This window comes from Crinia signifera, chromosome 6 (assembly GCF_055691185.1).
Source record: "Crinia signifera chromosome 6, ASM5569118v1, whole genome shotgun sequence".
In the NCBI taxonomy this organism is placed as follows: Eukaryota; Metazoa; Chordata; class Amphibia; order Anura; family Myobatrachidae; genus Crinia; species Crinia signifera.
Window position 1 is genome coordinate 5,463,448 of NC_139222.1, and position 23,399 is coordinate 5,486,846.

Sequence of the window (23,399 nt, forward strand, 5' to 3'; positions counted from 1 at the left end):
CCCCATCATGGTAAACATGCCACAATTGGTAATAATAATATTTTTATTTATATCGCCCTCTTTCTGCAACAGGACTCAAGGCGCTTTGCATAGGGGCGGGGCTAAAATGATGCGTTTCCATAGAAACGCATCACTAGGCACAGCCACCTACCCAGACATCTTCAGGGGCTGCGGGAGAGCTCTGGGTAGCTTGTGACATCCTGGAGCCCATAATCTGGGTCGAGTAGGATTACAGTATTCAGCAAAGGATGATCATGGAGCCTTCATGTATGGTACAAGGGATTAGGGTTACCACCACCCACCCACCCACCCACCTTTCAGTCCAGCATCCAGAAATCATGGCCATGCCTGCTGCTCCCCCTCCTTATCTCAGGGTTACCTACCCTCCTAGAATGGGCGGAATCTGCCCCCCCCCAGTTGCGGCTTCCTCCCCCTGACCGCAGCGTTTAAATACCCTGATCTGCCGATCTCCGGAGAGGGGGCATGGCTAAAGTGTCATAATCGCGTCATTTAGCCCCAGCATGGGGGTGGGGCTTAGTGACGGCATGCTCAAGCCCCGCCCCCGAACTCCTGCTGAAAGTCTCCTCTCGGCAACCCTGCTTTATCTGCTTCCGCCCACCTCCTGTGTGGCAGAAGAAGTCTTCTCCCATTGCCATGGAGACTATCCCGCGCTTCCCTCAGACATCAGCGATCATCTGCCCCACGTAAGTGTAAGAAGGTACAGAGGCAGCATTATTATATTATTGTTGGCTGGCGGTTGTGTGGCACGGGTTCTGAGTGGGAGGGGTGTTCTTTCCGAAGCCTTGGGTTGTAAAACCCAACACTTTTCCACGTTCTTATGGCCGATATTTAAAAAGGGCAATGCTTTCACTAGCAAGACATGGCTATAGTACGGATGGTGTAATGGTTAGTATTACTGCCTCACAGCGCTGAGGTCATGGGTTCTATCCGCACCATGTGTTATATATACGGGGCAGTACGGATGGTGTAATGGTTAGCATTACTGCCTCACAGCGCTGAGGTCATGGGTTCTATCCCCACCATGTGTTATATATACTGGGCAGTACGTACGGTGTAATGGTTACATTACTGCCTCATAGCACTGAGGTCATGGGTTCTATCCGCACCATGTGTTATATATACGGGGCAGTACGGATGGTGTAATGGTTAGCATTACTGCCTCACAGCGCTGAGGTCATGGGTTCTATCCGCACCATGTGTTATATATACTGGGCAGTACGTACGGTGTAATGGTTACATTACTGCCTCACAGCACTGAGGTCATGGGTTCTATCCCCACCATGTGTTATATATACAGGGCAGTACGGACGGTGTAATGGTTACATTACTGCCTCACAGCACTGAGGTCATGGGTTCTATCCCCACCATGTGTTATATATACGGGGCAGTACGTACGGTGTAATGGTTACATTACTGCCTCACAGCACTGAGGTCATGGGTTCTATCCGCACCATGTGTTATATATACGGGGCAGTACGGATGGTGTAATGGTTAGCATTACTGCCTCACAGCGCTGAGGTCATGGGTTCTATACGCACCATGTGTTATATATACTGGGCAGTACGTACGGTGTAATGGTTACATTACTGCCTCACAGCACTGAGGTCATGGGTTCTATCCCCACCATGTGTTATATATACAGGGCAGTACGGACGGTGTAATGGTTACATTACTGCCTCACAGCACTGAGGTCATGGGTTCTATCCCCACCATGTGTTATATATACGGGGCAGTACGGATGGTGTAATGGTTACATTACTGCCTCACAGCACTGAGGTCATGGGTTCTATACCCACCATGTGTTATATATACGGGGCAGTACGGACAGTGTAATGGTTATAGCATTACTGCCTCACAGCACTGAGGTCATGGGTTCTATACCCACCATGTGTTATATATACAGGGCAGTACGGATGGTGTAATGGTTACATTACTGCCTCACAGCACTGAGGTCATGGGTTCTATACCCACCATGGAGGTCATGGGTTCTATCCCCACCATGTGTTATATATACGGGGCAGTACAGATGGTGTAATGGTTACATTACTGCCTCACAGTGCTGAGGTCATGGTTCCATTCCCACCATGTGTTATATATACGGGGCAGTATGGACGGTGTAATGGTTAGCATTACTGCCTCACAGTGCTGATGTCATGAGTTCTATTCCCACCATGTGTTATATATACGAGGCAGTATGGATGGTGTAATGGTTAGTATTACTGCCTCACAGCACTGAGGTCATGGGTTCTATCCCCACCATGTGTTATATATACGGGGCAGTACGGATGGTGTAATGGTTAGCATTACTGCCTCACAGTGCTGATGTCATGATTTCTATTCCCACCATGTGTTATATATATGGGGCAGTACGGATGGTGTAATGGTTAGCATTACTGCCTCACAGCACTTAGGTCATGAGTTCTATCCCCACCATGTGTTATATATACAGGGCAGTACGGATGGTGTAATGGTTAGCATTACTGCCTCACAGTGCTGATGTCATGATTTCTATTCCCACCATGTGTTATATATACGGGGCAGTACGGACGGTGTAATGGTTAGCATTACTGCCTCACAGCACTGAGGTCATGGGTTCTATACCCACCATGTGTTATATATACGGGGCAGTACGGATGGTGTAATGGTTACATTACTGCCTCACAGCACTGAGGTCATGGGTTCTATACCCACCATGTGTTATATATACGGGCAGTACAGATGGTGTAATGGTTACATTACTGCCTCACAGCGCTGAGGTCATGGGTTCTATCCCCACCATGTGTTATATATACGGGGCAGTACGGATGGTGTAATGGTTACATTACTGCCTCACAGTGCTGAGGTCATGGTTCCATTCCCACCATGTGTTATATATACGGGGCAGTATGGACGGTGTAATGGTTAGCATTACTGCCTCACAGTGCTGATGTCATGAGTTCTATTCCCACCATGTGTTATATATACGAGGCAGTATGGATGGTGTAATGGTTAGTATTACTGCCTCACAGCGCTGAGGTCATGGGTTCTATCCCCACCATGTGTTATATATACGGGGCAGTACGGATGGTGTAATGGTTAGCATTACTGCCTCACAGCGCTGAGGTCATGGGTTCTATTCCCACCATGTGTTATATATACGGGGCAGTACGGATGGTGTAATGGTTAGCATTACTGCCTCACAGCACTGAGGACATGGGTTCTATTCCCACCATGTGTTATATATACGGGGCAGTACGGACAGTGTAATGGTTACATTACTGCCTCACAGCACTGAGGTCATGAGTTCTATCCCCACCATGTGTTATATATATATGGGGCAGTACTGATGGTGTAATGGTTAGCATTACTGCTTCACAGCGCTGAGGTCATGGGTTCTATCCCCACCATGTGTTATATATACCGGGCAGCACGGATGGTGTAATGGTTAGCATTACTGCCTCACAGCACTGAGGTCATGGGTTCTATACCCACCATGTGTTATATATACGGGGCAGTACGGATGGTGTAATGGTTACATTACTGCCTCACAGCGCTAAGGACATGGGTTCTATTCCCACCATGTGTTATATATACGGGGCAGTACGGACAGTGTAATGGTTAGCATTACTGCCTCACAGTGCTGATGTCATGAGTTCTATTCCCACCATGTGTTATATATACGGGGCAGTACGGATGGTGTAATGGTTAGCATTACTGCCTCACAGCACTGAGGTCATGAGTTCTATCCCCACCATGTGTTATATATATATGGGGCAGTACTGATGGTGTAATGGTTAGCATTACTGCCTCACAGCACTGAGGACATGGGTTCTATTCCCACCATGTGTTATATATACAGGGCAGTACGGATGCTGTAATGGTTAGCATTACTGCCTCACAGCGCTGAGGTCATGGGTTCTATTCCCACCATGTGTTATATATACAGGGCAGTACGGATGGTGTAATGGTTAGCATTACTGCCTCACAGCACTGAGGACATGGGTTCTATTCCCACCATGTGTTATATATACGGGGCAGTACGGACGGTGTAATGGTTACATTACTGCTTCACAGCACTGAGGTCATGGGTTCTATCCCCACCATGTGTTATATATACGGGGCAGTACGGATGGTGTAATGGTTAGCATTACTGCCTCACAGTGCTGATGTCATGAGTTCTATTCCCACCATGTGTTATATATACGGGGCAGTACGGATGGTGTAATGGTTAGCATTACTGCCTCACAGCACTGAGGTCATGAGTTCTATCCCCACCATGTGTTATATATATATGGGGCAGTACTGATGGTGTAATGGTTACATTACTGCCTCACAGCGCTAAGGACATGGGTTCTATTCCCACCATGTGTTATATATACGGGCAGTACGGATGGTGTAATGGTTACATTACTGCCTCACAGCGCTAAGGACATGGGTTCTATTCCCACCATGTGTTATATATACGGGGCAGTACGGACAGTGTAATGGTTAGCATTACTGCCTCACAGTGCTGATGTCATGAGTTCTATTCCCACCATGTGTTATATATACGGGGCAGTACGGATGGTGTAATGGTTAGCATTACTGCCTCACAGCGCTGAGGTCATGGGTTCTATCCCCACCATGTGTTATATATACGGGGCAGTACGGATGGTGTAATGGTTAGCATTACTGCCTCACAGCACTGAGGTCATGAGTTCTATCCCCACCATGTGTTATATATATATGGAGCAGTACTGATGGTGTAATGGTTAGCATTACTGCTTCACAGCGCTGAGGTCATGGGTTCTATCCCCACCATGTGTTATATATACTGGGCAGTACGGACGGTGTAATGGTTAGCATTACTGCCTCACAGCACTGAGGTCATGGGTTCTATCCCCACCATGTGTTATATATACTGGGCAGTACGGACGGTGTAATGGTTAGCATTACTGCCTCACAGCGCTGAGGTCATGGGTTCTATCCCCACCATGTGTTATATATACGGGGCAGTACGGATGGTGTAATGGTTAGTATTACTGCCTCACAGCACTGAGGTCATGGGTTCTATCCCCACCATGTGTTATATATACTGGGCAGTACGGACGGTGTAATGGTTAGCATTACTGCCTCACAGCACTGAGGTCATGGGTTCTATCCCCACCATGTGTTATATATACTGGGCAGTACGGACGGTGTAATGGTTAGCATTACTGCCTCACAGCACTGATGTCATGGGTTCTATCCCCACCATGTGTTATATATACAGGGCAGTACGGACGGTGTAACGGTTATATTACTGCCTCACAGCGCTGAGGTCATGGGTTCTATCCCCACCATGTGTTATATATACGGGGCAGTACGGATGGTGTAATGGTTACATTACTGCCTCACAGCACTGAGGTCATGGGTTCTATTCCCACCTTGTGTTATATATACGGGGCAGTATGGATGGTGTAATGGTTACATTACTGCCTCACAGCGCTGAGGTCATGGGTTCTATCCCCACCATGTGTTATATATACGGGGCAGTACGGATGGTGTAATGGTTAGCGTTACTGCCTCACAGCACTGAGGTCATGGGTTCTATCCCCACCATGTGTTATATATACGGGGCAGTACGGGTGGTGTAACGGTTACATTACTGCCTCACAGCGCTGAGGTCATGGGTTCTATCCCCACCATGTGTTATATATACGGGCAGTACGGACGGTGTAATGGTTAGTATTACTGCCTCACAGCACTGAGGTCATGGGTTCTATCCCCACCATGTGTTATATATACTGGGCAGTACGGACGGTGTAATGGTTAGCATTACTGCCTCACAGCGCTGAGGTCATGGGTTCTATCCCCACCATGTGTTATATATACGGGGCAGTACGGATGGTGTAATGGTTAGTATTACTGCCTCACAGCACTGAGGTCATGGGTTCTATCCCCACCATGTGTTATATATACTGGGCAGTACGGACGGTGTAATGGTTAGCATTACTGCCTCACAGCACTGAGGTCATGGGTTCTATCCCCACCATGTGTTATATATACTGGGCAGTACGGACGGTGTAATGGTTAGCATTACTGCCTCACAGCACTGATGTCATGGGTTCTATCCCCACCATGTGTTATATATACAGGGCAGTACGGACGGTGTAACGGTTATATTACTGCCTCACAGCGCTGAGGTCATGGGTTCTATCCCCACCATGTGTTATATATACGGGGCAGTACGGATGGTGTAATGGTTACATTACTGCCTCACAGCACTGAGGTCATGGGTTCTATTCCCACCTTGTGTTATATATACGGGGCAGTATGGATGGTGTAATGGTTACATTACTGCCTCACAGCGCTGAGGTCATGGGTTCTATCCCCACCATGTGTTATATATACGGGGCAGCACGGATGGTGTAATGGTTAGCGTTACTGCCTCACAGCACTGAGGTCATGGGTTCTATCCCCAACATATGTTATATATACGGGGCAGCACAGACGGTGTAATGGTTATATTACTGCCTCACAGCGCTGAGGTCATGGGTTCTATCCCCACCATGTGTTATATATACGGGGCAGTACGGATGGTGTAATGGTTAGCGTTACTGCCATACAGCACTGAGGTCATGGGTTCTATCCCCACCATGTGTTATATATACGGGGCAGTACGGGTGGTGTAACGGTTACATTACTGCCTCACAGCGCTGAGGTCATGGGTTCTATCCCCACCATGTGTTATATATACGGGGCAGTACGGATGGTGTAATGGTTACATTACTGCCTCACAGCGCTGAGGTCATGGGTTCTATCCCCACCATGTGTTATATATACGGGGCAGTACGGATGGTGTAATGGTTAGCGTTACTGCCTCACAGCGCTGAGGTCATGGGTTCTATCCCCACCATGTGTTATATATACGGGGCAGTACGGATGGTGTAATGGTAAGCGTTACTGCCTCACAGCACTGAGGTCATGGGTTCTATCCCCACCATGTGTTATATATACGGGGCAGTACGGATGGTGTAATGGTTACATTACTGCCTCACAGCACTGAGGTCATGGGTTCTATCCCCACCATGTGTTATATATACAGGGCAGTACGGATGGTGTAATGGTTACATTACTGCATCACAGCACTGAGGTCATGGGTTCTATCCCCACCATGTGTTATATATACGGGGCAGTACGGATGGTGTAATGGTTACATTACTGCCTCACAGTCATGGGTTCTATCCCCACCATGTGTTATATATACGGGGCAGTACGGACGGTGTAATGGTTACATTACTGCCTCACAGCACTGAGGTCATGGGTTCTATCCCCACCATGTGTTATATATACGGGGCAGTACGGATGGTGTAATGGTTAGCATTACTGCCTCACAGCACTGAGGTCATGGGTTCCATTCCCACCATGGCCCTAACTATATGGAGTTTGTATATTCTCCACGTGGTTTCCTCCCACATTCCAAAAATATGCTGGTAGGTTAAGTGGTTCTTAACAAAAATGAACCCTAGAATGTCTGTGTGTGTGTGTGTGTGTGTGTGTGTACATGTGGTAGGAACATAGATTGTAAGCTCCACTGGGGCAGGGACTGATGTGAATGTTCACATATTCTCTGTACAGCGCTGCGGTATATTTGTGCGCTATATAAGTAGCTGTTCATAAATAATAGTAGTAGAAGCATTGCCCTTTTTAAATATTGGACCCAGAGGTGTCGGCTTTACATCCGGACTTGTCAGAAATAAACCCCTGGGTTCTATTGGACCCGCACCAGATACCCGTACCAGATGAGGCAGCCATGTTGGGCGCACTGCCAAGGTTACACTGTTGGAGATAAGCCATACAAGGACGGAAGGCGTGTATGGAGGAACTGAGATGTGTAGCAGGGTCGGCAGTGGAAGGTGGATCACTGAGGACATGGAGCTCTGTGCCCTGCAGAGTGTGCAGGAGCTGTGCATTGTGGAGCCATGTGTCCATCCCCGGCCCAACCTGGCATGTGTGACTAAACCTTCCCTGTCATATGACATGTGAGCATAGGCGGGCACACGGTGGAGCGTTGGGCACCCGTTCCCACATCGGAATGAATGCCCTTGAGCCGGAATTGCTTGTACACATTAAAATGAGTTTAAAAAAAGACAGAATAATCATTTTCCGCCCATCAATAGCACAAACAAGGTCGGTTGATGTGCTGCGTCCCAAACATGGCGCCTGCTGCGGGAGCTGAACAGTCACAGGCACACACAGGGTTTGCCGGACATGGCTGCATGGACAAAGATCAGGAGAGCAGCACATCTGTGCCATGGGGGACCCTGAAGTGTGTGTGTGTGTGTGGGGGATGTCCACAGGCACATCGCACACTGTACCACACACACAGTGCCCTGCAGTGCGCATGGCAACCCCTGTGTCACACACTGCACCCTGTAGCTGTAATGAAGACCACCTGTATCACACACTGCACCCAGTACCACACACACAGCCCTGGCCCCTGTAGCTGTAATGGAGAACCCCTGTACCACATGCACAGCCCCCTGTAGCTGTAATGGAGAACCCCTGTACCACATGCACAGCCCCCTGTAGCTGTAATGGAGAACCCCTGTACAACACATGCAGCCCCCTGTACCACACGCAGCCCCCTGTAACTGTAATGGAGAACCCCTGTACCACACACTGCCCCCTGTACCACACACACTGTCCCTGTACCACAGACACTGCCCCCTGTACCACAGACACTGCCCCCTGTAGCTGTAATGGAGAACCCCTGTACCACACACTGCCCCCTGTACCACACTCAGCCCCCTGTAACTGTAATGGAGAACCCCTGTACCGCACACTGCCTCCTGTACCGCACACTACCCCCTGTACCACACACCACCTCCTGTACAACACACAGTGCCCCCGTACCACAGACACTGCCCCCTGTAGCTGTAATGGAGAACCCCTGTACCACACACCACCTCCTGTACCACACACTGCCCCCTGTACCACACACAATGCCCCCTGTACCACACACAATCCTCCCTGTACCACACACACTGCCCCCTGTACCACACACTGCCCCCTGTACCACACACACTGCCCCCTGTACCACACACACTGCCCCCTGTACCACAGACACTGCCCCCTGTAGCTGTAATGGAGAACCCCTGTACCACACACTGCCCCCTGTACCACACTCAGCCCCCTGTAGCTGTAATGGAGAACCCCTGTACCACATGCACAGCCCCATGTAGCTGTAATGGAGAACCCCTGTACAACACATGCAGCCCCCTGTACCACACGCAGCCCCCTGTAACTGTAATGGAGAACCCCTGTACCACACACTGCCCCCTGTACCACACACACTGCCCCCTGTACCACAGACACTGCCCCCTGTAGCTGTAATGGAGAACGCCTGTACCACACACTGCCCCCTGTACCACACTCAGCCCCCTGTAGCTGTAATGGAGAACCCCTGTACCACATGCACAGCCCCATGTAGCTGTAATGGAGAACCCCTGTACAACACATGCAGCCCCCTGTACCACACGCAGCCCCCTGTAACGGAGAACCCCTGTACCACACACTGCTCCCTGTACCACAGACACTGCCCCCTGTAGCTGTAATGGAGAACCCCTGTACCACACACTGCCCCCTGTACCACACTCAGCCCCCTGTAACTGTAATGGAGAACCCCTGTACCACACACAGCCTCCTGTACCGCACACTGCCTCCTGTACCGCACACTGCCCCCTGTACCACACACCACCTCCTGTACAACACACAGTGCCCCCGTACCACAGACACTGCCCCCTGTAGCTGTAATGGAGAACCCCTGTACCACACACCACCTCCTGTACCACACACTGCCCCCTGTACCACACACCACCTCCTGTACCACACACTGCCCCCTGTACCACACACAATGCCCCCTGTACCACACACACTGCCCCCTGTACCACACACTGCCCCCTGTACCACACACTGCCCCCTGTACCACACACACTGCCCCCTGTACCACACACACTGCCCCCTGTACCACACACTGCCTCCTGTACCACACACTACCCCCTGTACCACACACACTGCCCCCTGTATCACACACACAGCCCCCTGTACCACACACTGCCCCCTGTACCACACACACACTGCCCCCTGTACCACACACACTGCCCCCGTACCACACACACTGCCCCCTGTACCACACACTGCCTCCTGTACCACACACACTGCCTCCTGTACCACACACACTGCCCCCTGTACCACACACACTGCCCCTTGTACCACACACACTGCCCCCTCTACCACCCCCTGCACCACACACTGCCCCATGTACCACACACTGCCCCCTGTACCACACACAATGCCCGCTGTACCACACACACACAGCCCCCTGCACCACACACTGCCCCCTGTACCACTCCCTGCACCACACACTGCCCCCTGTACCCCACACTGCCCCCTGTACCACACACACTGCCCCCTGTACCACACACAATGCCCGCTGTATCACACACACTGCCCCCTGTACCACACACACACTGCCCCTGTACCACACACACAGCCCCCTGTACCACACACACTGCCCCTGTATCACACACTGCCCCCTGTACCACACACACTGCCCCCTGTACCACACACTGCCCCATGTACCACACACACTGCCCCCTGTATCACACACACTGCCCCCTGTACCACACACACTGCCCCCTGTACCACACACTGCCTCCTGTACCACACACACTGCCTCCTGTACCACACACACTGCCCCCTGTACCACACACACTGCCCCTTGTACCACACACACTGCCCCCTGTACCACACACACTGCCCCCTGTACCACACACACAGCCCCCTGTACCACACACTGCCCCCTGTACCACACACACTGCCCCCTGTACCACACACACTACCCCCTGTACCACACACACTGCCCCCTGTACCACACACACTGCCCCCTGTACCACACACACTGCCCCCTGTATCACAATCACTGTCCCCTGTACCACACACACTGCCCCCCTGTATCACACACACTGCCCCCCTGTATCACACACACTGCCCCCTGTACCACACACACTGCCCCCTGTATCACACACACTGCCCCCTGTATCACACACACTGCCCCCTGTACCACACACAATGCCCGCTGTATCACACACACTGCCCCCTGTACCACACACACACTGCCCCTGTACCACACACACAGCCCCATGTACCACACACACTGCCCCCTGTATCACACACTGCCCCCTGTACCACACACACTGCCCCCTGTACCACACACTGCCCCATGTACCACACACACTGCCCCCTGTATCACACACACTGCCCCCTGTACCACACACACTGCCCCCTGTACCACACACACTGCCCCTTGTACCACACACACTGCCCCCTGTACCACACACACTGCCCCCTGTACCACACACACAGCCCCCTGTACCACACACTGCCCCCTGTACCACACACACTGCCCCCTGTACCACACACACTGCCCCCTGTACCACACACACTACCCCCTGTACCACACACACTGCCCCCTGTACCACACACACTGCCCCCTGTATCACAATCACTGTCCCCTGTACCACACACACTGCCCCCCTGTATCACACACACTGCCCCCCTGTATCACACACACTGCCCCCTGTACCACACACACTGCCCCCTGTATCACACACACTGCCCCCTGTATCACACACACTGCCCCCTGTACCACACACACTGCCCCCTGTACCACACACAATGCCCGCTGTATCACACACACTGCCCCCTGTACCACACACACACTGCCCCTGTACCACACACACACTGCCCCTGTACCACACACACAGCCCCCTGTACCACACACACTGCCCCCTGTATCACACACTGCCCCCTGTACCACACACACTGCCCCCTGTACCACACACTGCCCCATGTACCACACACACTGCCCCCTGTATCACACACACTGCCCCCTGTACCACACACACTGCCCCCTGTACCACACACACTGCCCCTTGTACCACACACACTGCCCCTGTACCACACACACTGCCCCCTGTACCACACACACAGCCCCCTGTACCACACACACTGCCCCCTGTACCACACACACTGCCCCCTGTATCACACACTGCCCCCTGTACCACACACACTGCCCCCTGTACCACACACTGCCCCCTGTACCACACACTGCCCCCTGTACCACACACACTGCCCCCTGTACCACACACTGCCCCCTGTACCACACACACTGCCCCCTGTACCACAGACACTGCCCCCTGTACCACAGACACTGCCCCCTGTAGCTGTAATGGAGAACCCCTGTACCACACACTGCCCCCTGTACCACACTCAGCCCCCTGTAACTGTAATGGAGAACCCCTGTACCGCACACTGCCTCCTGTACCGCACACTGCCTCCTGTACCGCACACTACCCCCTGTACCACACACCACCTCCTGTACAACACACAGTGCCCCCGTACCACAGACACTGCCCCCTGTAGCTGTAATGGAGAACCCCTGTACCACACACCACCTCCTGTACCACACACTGCCCCCTGTACCACACACAATGCCCCCTGTACCACACACAATCCTCCCTGTACCACACACACTGCCCCCTGTACCACACACTGCCCCCTGTACCACACACACTGCCCCCTGTACCACACACACTGCCCCCTGTACCACAGACACTGCCCCCTGTAGCTGTAATGGAGAACCCCTGTACCACACACTGCCCCCTGTACCACACTCAGCCCCCTGTAGCTGTAATGGAGAACCCCTGTACCACATGCACAGCCCCATGTAGCTGTAATGGAGAACCCCTGTACAACACATGCAGCCCCCTGTACCACACGCAGCCCCCTGTAACTGTAATGGAGAACCCCTGTACCACACACTGCCCCCTGTACCACACACACTGCCCCCTGTACCACAGACACTGCCCCCTGTAGCTGTAATGGAGAACGCCTGTACCACACACTGCCCCCTGTACCACACTCAGCCCCCTGTAGCTGTAATGGAGAACCCCTGTACCACATGCACAGCCCCATGTAGCTGTAATGGAGAACCCCTGTACAACACATGCAGCCCCCTGTACCACACGCAGCCCCCTGTAACGGAGAACCCCTGTACCACACACTGCCCCCTGTACCACAGACACTGCCCCCTGTAGCTGTAATGGAGAACCCCTGTACCACACACTGCCCCCTGTACCACACTCAGCCCCCTGTAACTGTAATGGAGAACCCCTGTACCACACACTGCCTCCTGTACCGCACACTGCCCCCTGTACCACACACCACCTCCTGTACAACACACAGTGCCCCCGTACCACAGACACTGCCCCCTGTAGCTGTAATGGAGAACCCCTGTACCACACACCACCTCCTGTACCACACACTGCCCCCTGTACCACACACCACCTCCTGTACCACACACTGCCCCCTGTACCACACACAATGCCCCCTGTACCACACACACTGCCCCCTGTACCACACACTGCCCCCTGTACCACACACTGCCCCCTGTACCACACACTGCCCCCTGTACCACACACACTGCCCCCTGTACCACACACACTGCCCCCTGTACCACACACTGCCTCCTGTACCACACACTACCCCCTGTACCACACACACTGCCCCCTGTATCACACACACAGCCCCCTGTACCACACACTGCCCCCTGTACCACACACACTGCCCCCTGTACCACACACACTGCCCCCGTACCACACACACTGCCCCCTGTACCACACACTGCCTCCTGTACCACACACACTGCCTCCTGTACCACACACACTGCCCCCTGTACCACACACACTGCCCCTTGTACCACACACACTGCCCCCTCTACCACCCCCTGCACCACACACTGCCCCATGTACCACACACTGCCCCCTGTACCACACACAATGCCCGCTGTACCACACACACACAGCCCCCTGCACCACACACTGCCCCCTGTACCACTCCCTGCACCACACACTGCCCCCTGTACCCCACACTGCCCCCTGTACCACACACACTGCCCCCTGTACCACACACAATGCCCGCTGTATCACACACACTGCCCCCTGTACCACACACACACTGCCCCTGTACCACACACACAGCCCCCTGTACCACACACACTGCCCCTGTATCACACACTGCCCCCTGTACCACACACACTGCCCCCTGTACCACACACTGCCCCATGTACCACACACACTGCCCCCTGTATCACACACACTGCCCCCTGTACCACACACACTGCCCCCTGTACCACACACTGCCTCCTGTACCACACACACTGCCTCCTGTACCACACACACTGCCCCCTGTACCACACACACACTGCCCCTGTACCACACACACAGCCCCCTGTACCACACACACTGCCCCCTGTATCACACACTGCCCCATGTACCACACACACTGCCCCCTGTATCACACACACTGCCCCCTGTACCACACACACTGCCCCCTGTACCACACACACTGCCTCCTGTACCACACACACTGCCCCCTGTACCACACACACTGCCCCTTGTACCACACACACTGCCCCCTCTACCACCCCCTGCACCACACACTGCCCCATGTACCACACACTGCCCCCTGTACCACACACAATGCCCGCTGTACCACACACACACAGCCCCCTGCACCACACACTGCCCCCTGTACCACTCCCTGCACCACACACTGCCCCCTGTACCCCACACTGCCCCCTGTACCACACACACTGCCCCCTGTACCACACACAATGCCCGCTGTATCACACACACTGCCCCCTGTACCACACACACACTGCCCCTGTACCACACACAGCCCCCTGTACCACACACACTGCCCCTGTATCACACACTGCCCCCTGTACCACACACACTGCCCCCTGTACCACACACTGCCCCATGTACCACACACACTGCCCCCTGTATCACACACACTGCCCCCTGTACCACACACACTGCCCCCTGTACCACACACTGCCTCCTGTACCACACACACTGCCTCCTGTACCACACACACTGCCCCCTGTACCACACACACACTGCCCCTGTACCACACACACAGCCCCCTGTACCACACACACTGCCCCCTGTATCACACACTGCCCCATGTACCACACACACTGCCCCCTGTATCACACACACTGCCCCCTGTACCACACACACTGCCCCCTGTACCACACACACTGCCCCCTGTACCACACACACTGCCCCCTGTACCACACACACTGCCCCTTGTACCACACACACTGCCCCCTGTACCACACACACTGCCCCCTGTACCACACACACAGCCCCCTGTACCACACACACTGCCCCCTGTACCACACACACTGCCCCCTGTACCACACACACTGCCCCCTGTATCACACACTGCCCCCTGTACCACACACACTGCCCCCTGTACCACACACTGCCCCCTGTACCACACACACTGCCCCCTGTACCACACACTGCCCCCTGTACCACACACACTGCCCCCTCTACCACACACACTGCCCCCTGTACCACACACACTGCCCCCTGTACCACACACACACTGCCCCTGTACCACACACACAGCCCCCTGTACCACACACACTGCCCCCTGTATCACACACTGCCCCCTGTACCACACACACTGCCCCCTGTACCACACACTGCCCCATGTACCACACACACTGCCCCCTGTATCACACACACTGCCCCCTGTACCACACACACTGCCCCCTGTACCACACACACTGCCCCCTGTACCACACACACTGCCCCCTGTACCACACACACTGCCCCCTGTATCACACACTGCCCCCTGTACCACACACACTGCCCCCTGTACCACACACACTGCCCCCTGTACCACACACTGCCCCCTGTACCACACACACTGCCCCCTGTACCACACACTGCCCCCTGTACCACACACTGCCCCCTGTACCACACACACTGCCCCCTGTACCACACACTGCCCCCTGTACCACACACACTGCCCCCTGTACCACACACACTGCCCCCTGTACCACACACACTGCCCCCTGTACCACACACACTGCCCCCTGTACCACACACACTGCCCCCTGTATCACACACACTGCCCCCTGTATCACACACACTGCCCCCTGTACCACACACTGCCCCCTGTACCACACACACTGCCCCCTGTACCACACACTGCCCCCTGTACCACACACACTGCCCCCTGTACCACACACACTGCCCCCTGTACCACACACACTGCCCCCTGTACCACACACACTGCCCCCTGTACCACACACACTGCCCCCTGTATCACACACACTGCCCCCTGTATCACACACACTGCCCCCTGTACCACACACACTGCCCCCTGTACCACACACACTGCCCCCTGTACCACACACACTGCCCCAGCCCCGGCCCTCGTAGCGCTGCACATATTCGCACCCCCTCCACCGTCTCCCATAGAGATATCATCATAGCAGACCCAGAACCACGGGAAGATGGCCGCCGCCGAGCACTTGGGATAGGAGAGCAGGACTCTCGATATAACGCCGATAGGACTTCAGGGCGCAGGGCGGCCATGATACCGCGGTCAGGTCACACCAGCGGCAGCCCCCGTTACCTATCCCTGTCCAGGGGCCCACTGTGTCCGCTCACCGCGGGGGGAGAGAGGGTGTAAGTGCTGCGTTGTCTCCGTGTCCCCAGTTACCATGGTAAAGGCGGCCATTTTCCTGTAGTCAGAGGCTGACAGTCCTGACTGTAGTACTGCACAGTGCACATCCGGGACTATGGCAGCTGTGTAACAGGTACAGTATTACTATTACTCCTGTGTTATATACCAGGGGGCACTGCTGGGGGTGACTGTGGCAATGGGGGTGTATGAGGGGGAGAATGGGGGGGGGGGGGCAGAGGGATGAGCACTGTGTCCAGGACAGGATAGAAGACCCCCTTCTAGGGGACTAACACCCCTTGCCCCCCTCCCTGCAGCCTGACCCCCCCCCCCCCCACTCCCCCAAGCCTGTATGTTTCTATGTGGCCATTATGTGTAAAAGTGGCATATTACTGTGTGAATTCCAAATTCCATCTTGCGTTTGAAGAGCAGGGGGCGGCGGTGGGGATTGGTTCATTAGCATATGGGAACACCCAGCGTTTCATTGTCGTTCCCATGAGAGGCTGGGCATTGTCATGCTAATGACCCTCATGCTATGACGCAGAGGGGTGGACAGCTGGCATCACCGGACGTCAGCTGCCCACCCACTTACCTCAGAATGTGCACGCGGATCTAAGGTTGCTCTTAGCAACCTCAGATCTACGTGCACGTTCCACATCATTCGATGTACAGCGACCATCGAATGATGTGGGTGTTCCCCTGTTGGCTGCAAATGCATGTTTATGTAAAACATCCATTCACAGCCAGTGGGCTGGCGTACCACCATTTGCAAGGCGGGATCTGGTTGACTCACAAGGATGCGAATGGACCTGAATCACCCCCTCTGTGTGTACGCGGGACTACTACTGCGGGCATTATGCGTTACATCCACACGGAACACTACAGATTTCGCAGCGTGCGGACCAGAAGAAGGTGCACTTCTACTGTGGGGCATTATGTGTATCATGGCATTGTATGTCGTTTTCTTTTGCTTTCTTTACTCTTTCATAGTTTGAGTTTAGACCAGAGATGTGTGGGTTCGGATTTACGGATCTCAAAATGGCATCTCATTGGCTATCTTTGCAATCAATTTGGTAAAAAGACAGAGGAAGTCCGAGCTGCACATCTCTAGTTCAGACCTGTATATTTTCTAGGCCGGTTGTGTTTCTGGTTCAAAATGTCAACTTTTATTTTTCCTCCTGAACAGATGTCTGTAATGTGGGAACACCTATAAATCAGGCACAAGTCGTAGTGTCGAAGTTCATGTGAAAGTGGAAACTACATAAATACAGAGGCACAATATACATCTACTCTTATTATGGAGGAACCCATCTCATGTGGTGGAGGACCCCTCATAGACCATACACCGGATACATCTACTCATATTAAGGAGGAACCAGCCTCATGTGATGGAGAAGACCTCACACACCCTGATAATTATACTCCCACAGGTCATACACAGGATACATCTACTCATATTATAGAGGAACCAGCCTCATGTGGTGGAGGAGACCTCACACACCCTGATAATTATACTCCCACAGGTCATACACAGGATACATCTACTGATATTAAGGAGGAACCAGCCTCATGTGATGGAGAAGACCTCACACACACTGATAATTATACTCCCACAGGTCATACACAGGATACATCTACTGATATTAAGGAGGAACCGGCCTCATATGATGGAGGAGACCTCACATACACTGATAATTATACACCCACATGTCATACACAGTATACATCTACTCATATTAAGGAGGAACCAGCCTCATGTAATGGAGAAGACCTCACACACCCTGATAATTATACATCCACAGACCATACATCTACTCATATTAAAGAGGAACCGGCCTCATGTGATAGAGAAGACCTCACACACACTGATAATTATACACTCACAGGTCATACACAGGATACATCTACTCATATTAAGGAGGAACCAGCCTCATGTGATGGAGAAGACCTCACACACCCTGATAATTATACACCCACAGGTCATACACAGGATACATCTACTCATATTAAGGAGGATCCAGCCTCATGTGATGGAGAAGACCTCACACACCCTGATAATTATACACCCACAGACCATACACCGGATACATCTACTCATATTAAGGAGGAACCGGCCTCATGTGATAGAGAAGACCTCACACACACTGATAATTATACACCCACAGGTCATACACAGGATACATCTACTCATATTAAGGAGGATCCAGCCTCATGTGATGGAGAAGACCTCACACACCCTGATAATTATACACCCACAGACCATACACCGGATACATCTACTCATATTAAGGAGGAACCGGCCTCATGTGATGGAGAAGACCTCACACACACTGATAATTATACACCCACAGGTCATACACAGGATACATCTACTGATATTAAGAAGGAACCAGCCTCATGTAATGGAGAAGACCTCACACACACTGATAATTATACTCCCACATATCATACACAGAATACATCTACTGATATTCAGAAGGAACCAGCCTCATGTGATGGAGCAGACCTCAAAGACAGCAACATTTGTACCATAACAGATCATATTAAGGTGGAATCATATTTTGTGTCCAGCTCCAATTCTATTGACCAACGAAGACCTCACACAATAGAGAAGCCGTTTGGATGTCTGGAATGTGGAAAATGTTTTGCTTTCAATGCTCAACTTATTGTGCATCAAAGGACTCATACCGGAGAGAAGCCATTTGAATGCTCTGAATGTGGAACATGTTTTGCCTCCAACTCCCAGCTCGTCGCTCATCGAAGAACTCATACCGGAGAGAAACCGTTTCGATGCTCCGAATGTGGCAAATGTTTCGCCTTCAGCGCTCAACTCATTTTACACTGGAGGTCTCACACCGGGGAGAAACCATTTATGTGTTCCGTCTGTGGCAAAAGTTTTCCGTTCAATACTCAGCTTGTCGTACACAAAAGGACTCACACAGGTGAGAGGCCATTCGAATGCTCCGAATGTGGGAAAAGATTCCGTGTAAAGTACTCACTAGTTACGCATGGGCGGATTCACACCGGAGTCAAGCCGTATGCATGCAACGAATGTGGGAAGTGTTTTATCAATCAGTCCACACTTGCTAAACACGAGCGGGTGCACAAAGAGGACAAACAGTATGTGTGTTGTGATTGCGGAAAACGATTTATCAATTGGTCGACCTTTGTCAAGCATAAGAGGGCTCACACGGGAGTGAAGCCGTACGTCTGCTCGGAGTGTGAGAAATCGTTTACCACCAAGGCTTCGCTCGTCAAACATCGGAGGCTTCACACGGGGGAGAAGCCTTTTGTGTGCTCCGAGTGTGGCAAATCCTTAGCTACCAAGGCGTCTCTCGTTATTCATGAGAGGATCCACTCCGGCGCCAATCCTTATGTCTGCTCCGAATGTGGCAAATCGTTGACTACCAAGGCGTCACTCGCCCTGCATGAGCGAACCCACACGGGAGAGAAGCCGTGTGTGTGCTCCGAGTGTGGCAAATCCTTTAGGCTCCAGTCCACCCTTGCTCACCATAAGAGAATTCACACGGGGGAGAAGCCCTATGGATGCCGTGAATGCGGGAAGAGTTTCACCAATCAGTCCGGACTGGCTAAACATAAGACCGTTCATACAGGGGAGACGCCTTGCGTCTGTGCCGACTGCGGAAAACGGTACAGAGACCGCTCGTCTCTGAGTAGACATCGGAGAAGTCACAGAGAAAAGATATGAGCATCTTTCTGAGCTTTTGCCTATGAGTTTAATGTGTATGTCTATTGTTTTTGTTTCTGATCTCAGACAACCTTGTCCTTGGATTTCTCTAATCCATGTTCGGTGTGGTGCAAACGATGATACCAAGCAGACTGACTTATTTTCTCCATTTATATAGGCTGATCGACTGATTAGATGATTGAAGACATGATGTGCTAATTTAGTAAAGCGATTTACTATTATCAAATTATTTATTATCTTTTCTATGTGGTACCTATGTATCTGTCCAGGCCATTTAAGAATATCGTTAAAGAATGAGCAGTAAATTACCTGTTTCTTTTTTTTTTTCGTGCATTCAGGGATACAGGAGATAAACGGGGAAATGTAATAGGCTCAGGGATTCCGCATGAGATTGTCCATATAAGCAGTAATAATTTACAATGGTCGCCTCTTTAAAAATATGAGAGACCTGATAATGTTGGGCAGGAAGACCTCTGTGGAAGTCACCACCCACATCCTGATCAGCTGACGGAACAACATATACACTGTCTGGAATGATCGGTGGGGTGAGGGTTGGGAATTTGTAAGAAGGTGTTCATATGATATCTTTACATAAGAAGAGAAGACCACTCTGTCCTCGCTTCTTGGAACGTCCTTCGAGAAATGCTTACATTATCATTTCAAGTCAGAACACCGATTTTCATCAGTAGGTTAATTATGGTGTTAAGCTACGTCTGTCCATTAAATAAACCGATCTCATGAGTTTGCGTTGGTCAATGCAAAATGATATCATTGGTGGCCAGCTACCACAAATAGTTTCAGCCAGCAATTAGTAATCGGTGCAGGTACTATAATGATCATTTATGGTCAGAGGAGGCCTCACACACATTAACTTTTGATCGAAACGTACGTAAGATTCATAAATGACATGTGAATGTGGTGCCAAGTTGCGACATTCAAGTTGAGGTGTTGGAATGGTTCAATGTATAATTTCTGAAGGCTATTATTCTGATATTGTATTTAGAATAAACCTAATGTGCCAATCTATCTGATCTATGTTGTTGATCTATAATCACCATCTGGTCATTCCACATCAATAAAGCCACTTTCATGACCCTCACCGATTTCAATGACATTGGCTGTGCTTGTTAGGTCTGACGAGAAACTAATTTACACCTAATTTTAACATCATAGGTTGGATATTTTTGGAGGTGGAGCCATTTAAAAATGAACAAAATAAGCACATTTACTGCTGCGGGGGTCTTTTCGTTTGCCTGTAATGAGTTCTAATTAAGACCGAGACATGAAATTAGTGTCATTTTGAAGCTTATGACTAGATCTTTTCACTTCAATTTTAATTTAGTAAGGTAGTACTAAAAAAAAAAAAGTATAATAACCTTTGACCATGACCTTTGACCTCAATTTTTTTTTTTAAATGGATATTTTTGTTTTTGTGTGGTGTGTGGCATATTACAGTGTGTGTCACAATGTGTAATGGGCATTCTGGTGTGTGGCATAATGTGTAATAAGCATTACAGTGTGTGGCACAATGTGTAATGGGCATTACAGATAAACAGTGTATATTGATTTAAGTAGCCTGTCATTGCTTGGGCTTGATCTGTGAGGCGTACTAGGTCACTGTGTGGGCCTTCATGTTTATATGTCACTGTGCGACCTTCAGCCAACTTATTCGTGGAAGGACAACAACCATTCCTTCGGTAACCAATGTCTGGTCATTCAGGTTGCAAAAGTGAGGTGTCAGGTAATTGTTTTCCTGCTAGTTCACACTCCTTATAATTAGACCACGCCCATTATAATTAGGCCACACACCCTTTTTGGGATATCAATCAATATCATATTATGTATGGGGGTGGAGCCCATATTTTTTTTTCTGTTCGCACTAGGAATCTAATTTTCTAGAAACAGCCCTGGTGCTGACTATATGAGGGGGGGGGGGAGGGGGGGGAGAGTATGTGTTTGGGCAGATGTGCCAAGTATATGTGGCTGTCTATGGGGGGCTGTGATGTCTATCTATAAAGGGCGGTGCTAAATACCACAGTAGAGCTTAGTGGCCCTTGGGCTTCGTTTCATTTTTTAATGTGGCCCACACTGTCTTAAAGGTTGAAGACCCCTGGTATAGCGGATCGAAGTGGTCTAAATCGACCAAAACAAAAAAGAGTGAAAACCTCATGTCGACCACGCACCCATCACGCTACCGCTCCCGTCTAACTTCTGTTACTGCCGATCTAGACGCGGTTGACTATCATTAGGCGTCTAACTAGACTGATTCGACTTAGCGTGGTCATCTAGACAACGGATACCAGATGGGACACTGACCTCCACCGGCCCGGGGAACAGTTATGTATGGGTCGGAACAGACTCGCAAGAAATGAGTTCCTGAAGGCCACACCTGAAATAGGTGGACATGGCTAAGGCCTACAGGGTTGGAAGGTCGGCGCAAGCATTATGTCGACAATGGGAAGAATGACAGTCGAAAGGTTGACATGAGTTTGGTCACGTTTTTTTTGTCCCGAATGTTGACACAGACCCGTCTAAGTATACCGGGTCCCCTCGCATGGCTCGCTGTGCTCGGCACACTATTATATTCTCCCACCACGCCCTAGTGCATGAAATACCGCCTGTCGGCACATGTCGGCTGGAAAAAAACATGTAAACTCATGTCAACCTTCAGGGCCTGTATCCCACACATAATAATGTGAAACCACAAAAAATATTGGCGTGAAGATACAGTAAATAAATATTAATGCAAGGCAAATGTACAATTGGTTTTGTTCCCTTCCCACAATTAATATATTCATAATACAAATATGTTTTTAATCATTAATAATGTCTCCTAATTATTAATTATACACCTTTTAATAATGCACTTGCAAAGTTATAATATAATGCGGTGGCGGTATGTACACCGGGGGGGGGCTCACCTGCTGCTGGCCGGGCGGAGGGGGAACGGGAACTGGGAGCCTGGGAGGTGCTGTGCGCGCATGCGCAGCAGCCCTCCTGCGGCCATATTGGAAGTGGCAAAGTGCTGTGGCCGCTGCCCGTGGCCCAGCCAGCCCAGGGGGGAGCGCGGCCAGCCCCTTTATAATGACTTTTGGGCTGGCCCGCCGGGAAATGGCCC

At 51.3% G+C, this 23,399-nt stretch overlaps 1 protein-coding gene across 2 annotated transcripts; it reads left to right on the forward strand.

The window, feature by feature from the left end:
- Positions 1 to 102: 102 nt before the first annotated feature.
- Positions 103 to 22,203, forward strand: LOC146009867 (uncharacterized). 2 transcript variants are annotated; one of them, XM_083150431.1, is made up of 2 exons: positions 103 to 704; positions 17,759 to 22,203. In XM_083150431.1, exon 2 carries the CDS (start codon positions 17,870 to 17,872, stop codon positions 20,279 to 20,281), a length of 2,412 nt encoding a protein of 803 aa, XP_083006557.1. In that variant the 5' UTR covers positions 103 to 704; positions 17,759 to 17,869; the 3' UTR covers positions 20,282 to 22,203. The 2 variants fall into 2 exon arrangements, with proteins under 2 accessions (XP_083006557.1, XP_083006556.1); XM_083150430.1 differs by lacking the exon at positions 103 to 704 and adding an exon at positions 16,221 to 16,708.
- Positions 22,204 to 23,399: the final 1,196 nt, after the last annotated feature.